Genomic DNA, 12,209 nt, shown 5'->3' with positions numbered 1-12,209 from the left:
CTGACGTTTGAGCAGGGCCTTGCGGCTTCGTCATCCTGCTTTTGGAGCTCCCAGGCGAAATTTTAAAAAAATCGGGGCTCCCGATTGATAATTGCCTGTACCTTCGGCTATTTCTAAGGGCACAAAAAGTTCTTGCAGGGGGACTCATGAAGTCACGTCCTTTAGCAGTGAGGCCAATGAATGACTAGTTAGAGAAGTGTTTCAGGGCCCCTTTACGGGGGCTACCACAAGTCTTCGAGCATCGAGGTATGCCGCCTCCACGTACAATCGCACCCGCGTATAGTTAGTACACTGTCCAAGGAGATAAACCTTGCTATCGCTGTCAGTGATCGGCCCTTAACGTATTTTTTTTTTGACCGGCGTTAAAAATGTATTTTTTTTCTAAATCAGTGGGCCGGCTATCTAGTTTATTTGGTGCGGCTTGCGTCCCCGAATATAATATTTTTCGATAGTCATAACATCGTATAGTTGAGTGTGAATCACAGTTTCGAGTGACTGAGCAGTCGGCTGTGGACTGCGCGAGCGTCCGAAGAAGTGATAGCTGCCGGGCTATATATCTATTTTGGTTTGTAGCGCACGTTTAGTTTGGCACACGTACGTGTTGTTTCTTGCAGCGTCATCCTGCCTCGTGTTTTTATTTTTGCGAATGGTGGCGACCCCCTTGGGCGATTGACCAATAAAGCGAAGCCCGATTCAAACCTTGCAAGCCACGAGGGGATGAAAACCGATTTTTTTTTTGTTAGGTCTTGTTCAACCTGACCGCTATGGCATACTCACCGGTCTTACGCAAATTGGGTCCTTACAAAGAGCCGCCGCCTTGTTTTTATATGAGTCGCTTTGGATATTACTGCTTTACAAAACAAAGAGGCAATCGCTAAGCACAAAACTTATACGTGTATTGTTCGTTTACGAACCAGACTGATCAGTGAGTTGAGACAAGCCATCGGCCTCTATACGATTGGCTAATGTAGACGAGACATGCTGACCTTGAAATGTGTCAGACTGATGGCCGGTGGCTGACGCAACCATTCTATAACGACTGACACTTGGATATTTCGAGGTTGCGTCGGGTTGGCCGTACACGGCCACCATTACGTTTAAAATCTCATGCGAAACGAGCAGACCGCGAAATGATTTTCCAATTCACGCTTCGCAGACGCTGCTGCTCTTCGTCGACTGGATGCCGACACTTCCAAAATAGATGTACACACACCGCGACTAATGCAGCACCTCGCAAGTTGGCGCAGTCTGGAAAAACATTCGCGTACTGAAGTTACTGCGGCACCCTAAAGCTATGGACAGTGGTTCCCAGACGACCTTGTACGAACTCATGGTAGAGTGTATAAGCGCGACTGGACGAGGACGTAGAAAGAAACAGATAGACACAGCGCTTCACTTTCAACTATAGATTTTATTTCCGCACGCATCGATAGATATATCGCAAAAATAGATACAGCAAAAAAGAACATTGAGTGGTGCATTTCGTTGAACCGAACACGTCTGCGAAAATAAAATCTGTAGTTGAAAGTGAAGCGGTGCGTCTGTCTATCTGTTTCTTTCTACGTCCTCGTCCAGTCGCGCTTATGCACTCTACCAAGGATTCTAACCAACTAGCCCACCAACGTGTTTCAACCTTTTACGAACTAAAATCCTGGTAAGTTTTATACGAATGACCTAAGGCATCCTGAAATCTTCACGCCGCACGCGGCGGCCACACATTCAAGCAGCGGCCTGCCGGCTCGCACAAGCTGCAGAGGAGGAAGGGCTCTTTGCGTGCCTTTTTCTGCTACGCCCGTTGGAAAGCTCTTTACACAAGAAGGAGCCAGTGTGCGGGTTTTCACATCCCAGATGCAGAGAAATGGTAATGAGGGGCGCCTTTGGGCGGCAGGTTAGTTTTGACCATCCCGTCTTTCCAGCATGCACACACAGGCCAGTGACCTCGCATTGAGCGTCCATAAGAAAGTGGCCGCCAAAGCCGGAATAAGAACCAACAACGAACGCAATAGCTAATAATCCACCGCGCTGGGCACAACCAAACGCAATGCGTACAATTATCTGGAATTCCTTGCTGCTGAATTTGTTCTATAGTGCAAAAACGTCTCTCATTTTTATGGGTATCCTTACTGTTCGCAATGTTATTGTCACACAATGTTTTATACTACACCGTTAAATAAGTACCGAAATGCAAACAGCAGGTCATATGCGCACTGAAGCGCTCACGCAGCAATCTGACAAAAGTCAAGGCGATGCTTGATGCTTAAATGTGGAAGGAAGAAGGGCGATCAGGGGCGCATGCGCCACAGATCGAGTGCTGCCTAATCAAGTACACGTATCAATATCAATATGTAGATATATGCATGGTGTTTTAGCTAACTCTTGCCGAGCCTAGAAAAATACAGGTACTCGTTATGAGAGTTGAACCGACTTATCATTGTTCACTCTCTTTTTGAGCAAATCATCGTATTTTTGACTAGAAGCTTAGGTGATCATTTACTGACATTGAATTATAGTCAACTCTTTATTGACATGTTTTAAACTCGAAACCTGAAGTGGAGAAGTTGCAGGGCCTGTTGACAAATATCCGTATAATTTATCTGCGTCATCATTCCTGCAGTGGTCTTAATCTTCTGGAGATTCACAGAAAGGGCTTGAAAGTTTAAAGGATCCGACGAGAATTGGATCTTTCACGCAGTGACATTAGTGCGGCTAAATATTCTACCAACAATTTATGGATGCCGCACACAGAACGAAGGCTTGGACAATATTTGACCAACGGAGATGGATCTAATAACATGGACATTGATTCCATATTTGCTGAGATGTCTGTTGAAGCCACGGCGCCAATGGAGCCACGGGATATCATATAACTAATGCATGATTATTCCTGAACCTATGTTCGGACTTCTTTTTTCTCGCACCCTTAGGAGACGGTCATTCATTATTAGGGCATTTGATCATGACCAGCAGCGCGCGCGCGCTATTAAGCGATTTCCAGGCTGATAATTTTGCTTCTTCAATTACTTTCGCCCACGCTTTGAGTTTTAGCTATCACAAAAAAATATTCCGGCTTACAGGTAGTGGGCCACGAGATTATGCACGCATACGACGTAAAGGGCACCGAAATTGACGACAACGGCATAAACCAGCCCTGGGTAACGCCCGAGTTCACAAAGGAATATACCCAAAGGGCGCTGTGCCTACGGCAATCGCACAAAGAAGCGGTAAGTACGTACACCTAGGCACATTCCATTAGGAAGCACCCTGTTATGAATCTTTCTGGACGCGTTCATCGCAAGGGCATTTGCGAATCGCTAGTGAAAAAAATGGAGATCTGTGGCTTAAGTCAAGTAGCTGGCTACCTACATAAATACATGGGCAACAAGGCAACGCTGCGCGAAAAATGCAGCACTTACTGTCATGACAGTTGCAAGGCATCTATAGCAAAAAAGCTTACGAATGAATTTTGTTCTCGTTAACATTTTGCGCCCCTTGTGGTATTGATAAATATGTCATTATTTAGTTTTATTTCTAACTTCCAGAACGAAGTGTACTAATACAGAGAAGTACTTGTATGTTCAAAGTTTAATTCGTAGAAAGTCGAGCGGTTACCGTGTGTACTGCTACAGCAGAGGCTTAGCATTATTATAGACATACAAGCACTGCAGAAAACATAGCATGCGGCGGCATCAATAACACGTTCACGTTCCAGCTTGTTGACAGTGTTGGTACAGCACAAAGAACAAAAATGTAGGGAACATGACGGGCACGGCCGGGTGCCATCTGCAACACAAATATTTTGTTCCTCTGTTGTCAACTTTCGTTACCTTGAGCCTTGTGAACAGTGACGGCAAAATTCACTTGGCCTTGAATGAAATTAGGCTGCATTTATTTGATAGGTAGCACCACACTAGTGTTGCCGCAGTAGAAATCAATATATTTTTTACCCATGTATAGATGTGTTCTAACACGTTTTCGGCCGGCACAGGTGAAGTGCTTATTGTTGTGCGATGTGCCACCTGCGACTCCGTAACACAATAACATGACTTCCAAAATACTCAAAGCCTTTCATGGTTCGAATAGCCACATGGCGCGCACGGAATCTGGAAGAGAGAGAGAGAGAAAGAGAGAGAGAGAGATGGCAATGACAGAAAGGGAGGAAGGTTAACCAGAGTTATAACCTCCGGTTTGCTACCGTGCACTAGGGGAAGGGAAAGGGGAAGTAAATACGGAAAGAAGAGCGAGACACAAAAGCGTGAGAAAAAACCATCATAACTATTAATGAGGCGCTCTGTTCCAACCTCTAAGCCAGAAGCGAAATGGCTTTAAATGACATCTGGCGCCAGAAGTGAGAAACGTTCAGCTCGTTTTCTAGTAAGCTTCAGAGGTCGGTTTAGCTTGCGAGAACCTATCTAAATACATAGAACGGAGTAATTGTGTTTCTCAGAAATCGTTGCATCCATTCTCATCAATTATACTGTACTCAAATAAAGTTAAAATGTTTTGGCTCGTGTAATGAAAAATACGATTTATACTATACACAACAAATTATCAATTTTACAATCCTAACTGCACTTTATAAATAATGCATCTAGAACGATCGAAATTGATCTGTCGTACACTTCACTAATATCCATCAGGTCCTTGCGATACGGAAGCTTCGAAAACATTCGTAAATAATAAAGAAGTTCATTTAACCTGTAAATTCTTATATAAAATTCCTTCTCTTGAGATACTCTAAAAGATTCAGTTTCGGTACTCCGACATCTGTTTTTGTGGAGTAGTAAACACTCTGCTACAGTAGAACAATCTACCCACCATATTTTAACAGCAGATTTGTTGAAGGATAGTGGGCAGATTGTTCCAGAAAAACTGGCCACCCTGTATACGTAATGCCTCATGACTTCGAGCATACCGGAATCTTGGAAAAACGCTAACATAATCCTAATCAATAAGAAAGGGGACGCCAAAGACTTAAAAAACATTATAAACCGATCAGCTTACTGTCCGTTGCCCACAAAGTATTTACTAAGGTAATTGCAAATAGAATCAGGAACACCTTAGACTTCCGTCAACCAAAGGACCAGGCAGGATTCCCTAGAGGTACTCAACAATAGACCATGTTCACACTGTCAATCAGGTGATAGAGAAATGTGCGGAATAGAACCAACCCTTATATATAGCTTTCATTGACTACGAGAAAGCGTTTGATTCAGTCGATATCTCAGCAGTCATGGAGGCATTACGGAATAAGGGTGTAGACGAGCCGTATGTAAAAATACCGAAAGATATCTGTAGCGGCTCCACAGCCACCCTAGTCCTTCATAAAGAAAGCAACAAAATCCCAATAAAGAAAGTTGTCAGGCAGGGAGATACGATCTCACCAATGCTATTCACAGCGTGATTACAGGAGGGATTGGGAAGAATTGGGGATAATAGTAAATGGAGAATACCTCACTAACTTGCGATTCGCTGATAATATTGCCTTGCTTAATAAATCAGGGGACCAACTGCAATGCATACTCACTGACCTGGAGAGGCAAAGCAAAAAAGTGGGTCTAAAAATTAATCTGCAGGAAACTAAAGTAATGTTTAACAGTCTCGGAAGACAACAGCAGTTTACGATAGGTAGCGAAGCACTGGAAGGGGCAAGGGAATACATCTACTTAGGACAGGAAGTGACCGCGGATCCGGATCATGAGACTGAAATAATCAGAAGTATAAGAATGGGCTGGGGGTGCGTTTGGCAGGAATTCTCAGATCATGGACAGCAGGTTGTCATTATCCCTCAAGAGAAAAGTGTATAACAGCTGTGTCTTACCAGTACTAACGTAGGGGGCAGAAATGTGGAGGCTTACGAAAAGGGTTCTACTTAAATTGAGGACGACGCAACGAGCCATGGAAAGAAGAATGATGGGTGTAACGTTAAGAGATAAGAACAGATTGGGTGAGGGAACAAACACGAGTTAATGACATCTTAGTTGAAATCAAGAAAATGAAATGGGGGGGGGCATGGGCAGGGCATGCATCGAGGAGGGAAGATAACCGGTGGCCATTATAGGTTACGGACTGGATTCCAAGATAATAGAAGCGTAGCAGGGGGCAGCAGAAAGTTAGATGGAGGGATGAGATTAAGAAGTTTGCAGGGACAACATGGCCACAATTAGTACATGACCGGGGCAGTTGGATAAGCATGGGCGAGGCGTTTGCCCTGCAAAGGGGGTAACCAGGGTGATGATGATGATGATAGAACATTGTGCTTATTTTTAAAAAACTTAACATTGGGGAATCTTGCTAAAATACTTAAGCCCAGAAATTAAAATTCGCCCTGACCTCAAGCTTCCCCATATGCCTTAAGATGAAAAAGGCACATGTCGCTCTTTGCTCATGGCAAGTAAAAGTTGATCACGTGAGCCATTGTGTACAACTAAAAGACGCAGAAAGCACTACCAAAGTCCGAAAATATCAATAACGCTTGTTTTCTATATTGTTTTCCTACAAGGCACTAAAAAATTACTAGATTCAACGACTGTAAATTACAATAATCAAAGAAAAGAAAGCAGCACCCCCATTAATAACCCCCTAACAGTGCAAACAGTGCTTCAGACTGAAGTTTCGTTTTCCTTCGATTATATTTTTTTTATTCCAAATGTCGTTTTCTTGCCTTCTGCTACAATTTTTCTTTATTTATATATTCCCCGTATTTGTAATACTTATGCTACCCAAATATTGGCCAATTCGATAGCGAAGGTACGTTCCATTGATGCGAGGAACGGCTAGCACGTACGAGAGAAATTTTGAATCTGTCTTTAGTGCTGTAGATACGAGGATAATGAGGCTATCCATCAAAATCTTCACTAAAGATGACCTTCATTTATGCGCGAGCGGAACCAGTATCACAACGCCAAATTGTTTTTCAGTTAGTGCCGAAATAATTTTTGGTACATGTTAGCTACGTTCTCTGGAGGTTTTACTCATGCATTGGCTATACTTATCGGTCAGCCATAACACGTCATCTATAAATTCACACGTATTGCCTGTCACTTTACAAGTAGCAGCATCGTTAGAAAAGCGCCATATTAGCGGAAATATGCGTGCGTAGCAAGATGGAGGCAGCAGGAAGTCTGCCTAAAAGCAGTCAAGCCGCAACAGCTTACGGGTTAGGAATTCGGCTTCTCAGCTATATCGACTCTATGTCGTTCACCACTCATTGGAGATATACTTATAGAGCGGCCTCACGAACCCACGTGGCGAAACGCTGCGACCATCTACTAGTCTCTTAAAGCGCCATATTTTTTATACATCGCTCCTTGCGCGACTCCTAACACATTTCTCGAACTTCTTTGCTGATCTGAAGGTTCCTACGCAATACGTGAGTAACATTATGATGTAATGTTTCTTTCTACACGTTGCTTTTCAAAGACAGCAATACGCTGCTGGTCATTATTTCGAAAGACGGGGCAACAAGTTTTTGCGAATGGATTCACGGGTGTGCGAAACGTTATTGCGAAATAATTCAGAGTTCAATACTGCGATTAGTTGTACCACACATAGGCAGCCCAAGAGCACGGGCAGCTCTCCGCGGTGTCGGAGTTCTTGAGATGAGTTCTGTGTAGACTCCATGATGCACGACAGCTGAGTTGAGATTACAGGCGAAGACACGTCAAACTGCTGGCGTCATTTGCGCCATTCACGGAGCTTATGAAGCAAGTGCGTACCTCAGCCTAGCATTCTGCCACAGATAACCACTCTCTGTGCCACGCCGTATCGAAACCAAAGCAAGAAGAAAATACATATGGAAAAGCGAATAAATGCGATCAGCTTCTTTGCGCCAACAAATGAAAAAAAAAACATAGCTCACCAAAGGCAAGGACGAAGAAGCTGCACAGGACAGGCGCTTTGTAAGCGCCTGTCCTGTGCAGCGCGTCTTTTTCCTCGTATTTGTTTAGCGACGATTGTTGTTGCTCGTTAAGAAGTCAGAAGCCGTAGCAAACGCCTTCCTCTTACTGTTTGTCACTGCAACAGCAATTCTATTGCGTGGTCACTTCTCTGAATGTGCTAAATGTGTTGTAGCTTCCGTGACAGTTCCAATTACTTAACATTTGCCTGAGAGATTTAATCTGTACCGTGGTCTCTATCTGCAGATAAGGCTCATGTCCCGGCAACAAGTGGTCAATGACACGCTCGACTCCGAGAACATTGCCGACCTGGTGGGCGTGAAGGTTGCGTACGATGCCTTCACTTTGTTGCCCTATCGTGAGCGGATAATGACCTTGGTCGGCCTCAACATATCGGCGAATCGGCTCTTTTTCATCAGCCACTGTATCAAGTGGTGCGCGCAACACAGGCAACTAACGAGCCGCTATGCACCATACCGCTCCCGGTGTATAGTGCCACTGATGAATATGCCCGAGTTCTCGAATGCGTTTGGCTGCGTGGCAGGGCAGCCCATGAACCCGAAGAAGAAGTGCGACTTCTGGTCGTAAAATGTTGTCCACGCGCCCTCTTCTCAATACTGTCGCAGTACGTGGCCTCTCTTCCTCGACGTGTTTTTCTTTGCATCACTGAGCCGATTAAATAAAGAAAAGCATAATTAAACGTGGTTTCGCAACTCCAGCGCAATAGTTATCGCTGTAGTAATTTTATTTGTGGCAGTAATATTTTTTTGTGATTAGACTGAGTGGCATTTCGCCCGCTCTGATCAATCGCGAAGTCTGAAAGCACGTAAACAAATAACGCAAGTTGAATCGCAAAACACTCAAATAATTTCGAGGAGCATTACCATCTGTACTTCCAGTGTGGTCCGTGCTTTCCTTCAAGGGATTGCTAATGCATTTTATGTTAAGCCATCATTCTGCTTGATAACCACGGGTTAAATATACGGGTATGGGTAGTAGTGCTTAGAAATTCTATCTTCAACCTCATGGTCGAAACGCGTATTTAACGTGGAATTAAGACAATAATTATATTAGATTTAAAGCTGAGCAATCGTTGCCTACTTATCCAGGTTATCCTGGCTGCCTGGCTGCTGGGTGCTGTGTGCTGCGGGGTCGGTCGCCATCAAGGCTGTTGATTTTTTGGATATATAAGTAAAACGCATATGAAAGTACCAGCGTAGTGACTAATATAAACCTTGCATGGTGATCAAGTATACAGGTAATAATTGTATTAGTTAACTTCCTACATAAAAGCTGAATATATATTGTCTCACGCGGATATCTAAAACATACTGACCTGTTAATACATGTCAAATATTTTTCAACTATTCTTGGATTTGTTTTACTTTCTCTTCTTTAGCCCCTCAGTGTTTGCCACTCGTTGCGTGCCCGTCATTAGCCGAACCTATATAATGAGCATGTGCTGCTACGATTCCTACATAGAACATGATCATTTTCACGTCAGCTCACAGATAACCCTACAGGAGACTGATATGGTAATAAAATGGAAAATTATAATTCACAGATTGTTTCACCTTCCTTATTTTTGAATATATCCATTGGTTATGTGACACTACGAATGCTCACATTCTTTGCTAATCCAGCATTATTGGGTATGTTATTGTAGTGTACAGTACTCATAAAGTCCCGCGGTGGAAGAACATACGAACATACCTACGAACATACGAACGATAAATTATCACCCAAGTTCCAATGGCATGGTAGAACGCTTCCAGGGTCAATTAAAAGCAGCATTTCGCGCTCAAGAATCCACGATTACATAGACAGAGTGTCTGCCTTTGGTTCTACTAGGTCTTCGCACAGCTTTGAAAGCAGATGCACAGTGTTCCTCAGCAGAACTCGTTTTCGGCCTGACACTTCGCATACCCGGTGAGTTCTTCGCCTCGGAACCGTCATCTGCTGACGTGCAATCCTACGCCGACCGCCTTCGCATTACAGTGACCACTGCTATGCCACCGCCGCTTCGTAACTACCGCAGAAATGTTTACACGAGCCCATATTTACTTCATAGCAGTGACGTATTTATCCGTCACGACGCTCACCCACGCTCCTTTACAAGCTTCTGATGACGGTCCCTTCAAAATCCTCAAACGCGACGCTAAGTTTTTCACACGGACGCGAAGAGACAATTTCCATCGGCCGATTGAAACCAGTTAATCTAGTTACTGGCAGTGCCATCGCCACAACTTAAACCGCTTCACGGCAGTGCCTTCATCGCTGGGGGGGGGGGGGGGGGGGGGGGGAGCCATGTAGTGGGCATTACACATAGAGCCTCGCGGTGGAAGAAGAGACTGGACTAGCGCCATCAAGCATATAGGCTCAACGATGGTAGCCGCGACATCAACGCAGTCATCTGTTTAATAAATGGCAAGTCTTCGCGGGCCGTCTGTTCCTACACCAATATACGAAACAAGGAATGCAGAATTTCTAAATGATCGTTGGTACCTGTCTTGCTTTTCAGTGTACACTCCTCTCTTTAGTAGAGACAGGGTGCTCGGGCACTAAAAATTGATGTTCTAGGCGTCTCTAACAGACACTAAATCTGTCACTTAAGGCGATTATAGGTGCCAAGTATGGTCCTTTAGGCACGTATAAGCTTAATATACACGATTTGCTCTGTAACTGAGGATAAATTGTTCTTTCTAAGGAACAGAGCACACTTAACCCCTCGTCGGCGAATTTCACTTTATTTTCTTATCAGCATGGAAAGGGACAGTTTGCGTAGGTTACGAGGTTTAACTAAACTTTACTGCGACTAGACACCACGACAAAAATTGCGATAGCAGTGACAAACAAGCAGGAACCTTATAAACTAGAATTTAATGTTGTGCGTTTTCTGTATGAGTGAGAAAACGCACAACATCGTGCACCCTTGCGTGCGAAATATCCTGCACCCAATGCCCCTGCATTGAGTGCACAATAAAAAAAAATCCCAGGTGAACAAACACAATTCGTAGTCCCCCACTACGGCAACCCCCATAATCATATTGTGGTTTGGCGTGTAGTACCCCAGAATTTAATTAATTTGATCTGCTTCATGTATAGGACGAAAGCGAGCAAAATTGTAATCATTTCCCTTTATTGTAAAATTTCAAAACCCTCTTTTCTAAAGATTCGGTTCCCACACATTCCAACATGTGCGTTGGATCTTCATATTTTTCATCTGTACATCATACCCCATTTACTCAAATTGCGACATTTTTCATACTTAATGTGAATGTTGAAGAACATTTAGACTGACCGTTGGTTGACAATGGAACACTACCTGGCAGCTGCATCTGCCAGGTTGCAAGTGCGCCTGTAACTGCTATTTTTCTTCATTGAGCCCTCTATGCTTCCAGTCCCTGCCCACTGCGTGCGTGAAACATGTGCGCGTAATCCCGGCGCAGAAAACAAATATATGCGTGGAAATGGAGGTCCAGCATTGGGTATCATTGGGTATCAGCATTGGGTCCAGCATTATTGGGTATGTTATTGTAGTGTACAGTACTCATAAAGCCTCGCGGTGGAAGCGCCCGCTATTTTCCTGTCGGGAAGTTTTATGTCATGCTGATAACGCGCATGCCATTCGTTACTGGAAAGTACCGGGCTCGCTGCGTTAAGGAAAGGAAATGCGTGCAAGACAGATGTCGATTATTGTTGTGTGGCAAAAGGCCGTGGAAGCTGCAGGCACCAATGATGTCACAGGCACGGGAACCAACAAGCTGTATAAAGAGGGCGACGCTTGGGAGGCCGGGTTGCAGTCCAGTGGACGATTAAATGCGGATGTAACCGCGCTTTTCTTGATAATAACCATCTACGTGTTCGCTCCTTGCATGCTGTGTACGTCTAACATATTAACGGAATTTTGGCCCAGGAAAGAAAATTAGCATCGATGGAAACAATGAGGCAGCCTCGTAAGTGGCGTCCTGAAGTTAATAACGAGAACGGTGGCGACGCAATGGCCAGAAAAGAAGAGTTGAGCCGGGACGGACCACGATGGAGGCCCAAGTGCCGTTGGCAAAAGTGCACCATCTCACAATGTATAGGTGCGTTAATCATATGCGGGCCAATCTATGAAGCCGCCAGCCCCAATTTTGCGGGAAGTGTGTGCTGCAGACAGAGAGGGCACTGAAGGCGCAAAGGCGCTGAAGTGGGAATTATGGTAGGAACTAAATAGAGACTGGGCTCTTACCAATTAGATCTTTAAAGATGTGTTCACTATGGACACTAGCGCCTGGCAAAGCGATCGCGGGTTCTAAGTCGAGAACAACT

The 12,209-nt window shown here is 44.3% G+C and overlaps 1 protein-coding gene across 1 annotated transcript in view; it reads left to right on the top strand.

Moving 5' to 3' along the window:
* LOC142574166 (neprilysin-1-like) overlaps positions 1-8,551 on the top strand; it is a 72,386-nt gene extending 63,835 nt beyond the window's left edge. The window contains exons 6-7 of the mRNA XM_075683319.1: positions 3,075-3,221; positions 8,142-8,551. Of these exons, the coding sequence (XP_075539434.1) occupies positions 3,075-3,221; positions 8,142-8,483 (489 nt within the window). The 3' untranslated portion in view covers positions 8,484-8,551. The remainder of the gene's footprint in view (positions 1-3,074; positions 3,222-8,141) is intronic.
* The last annotated feature ends 3,658 nt before the right edge of the window (positions 8,552-12,209 follow it).

Source organism: Dermacentor variabilis, chromosome 3 (assembly GCF_050947875.1).
Source record: "Dermacentor variabilis isolate Ectoservices chromosome 3, ASM5094787v1, whole genome shotgun sequence".
NCBI lineage: Eukaryota > Metazoa > Arthropoda > Arachnida > Ixodida > Ixodidae > Dermacentor > Dermacentor variabilis.
Note: the sequence above shows the minus strand (reverse complement) of the source record. Positions and strands in the feature narration are given on the sequence as shown.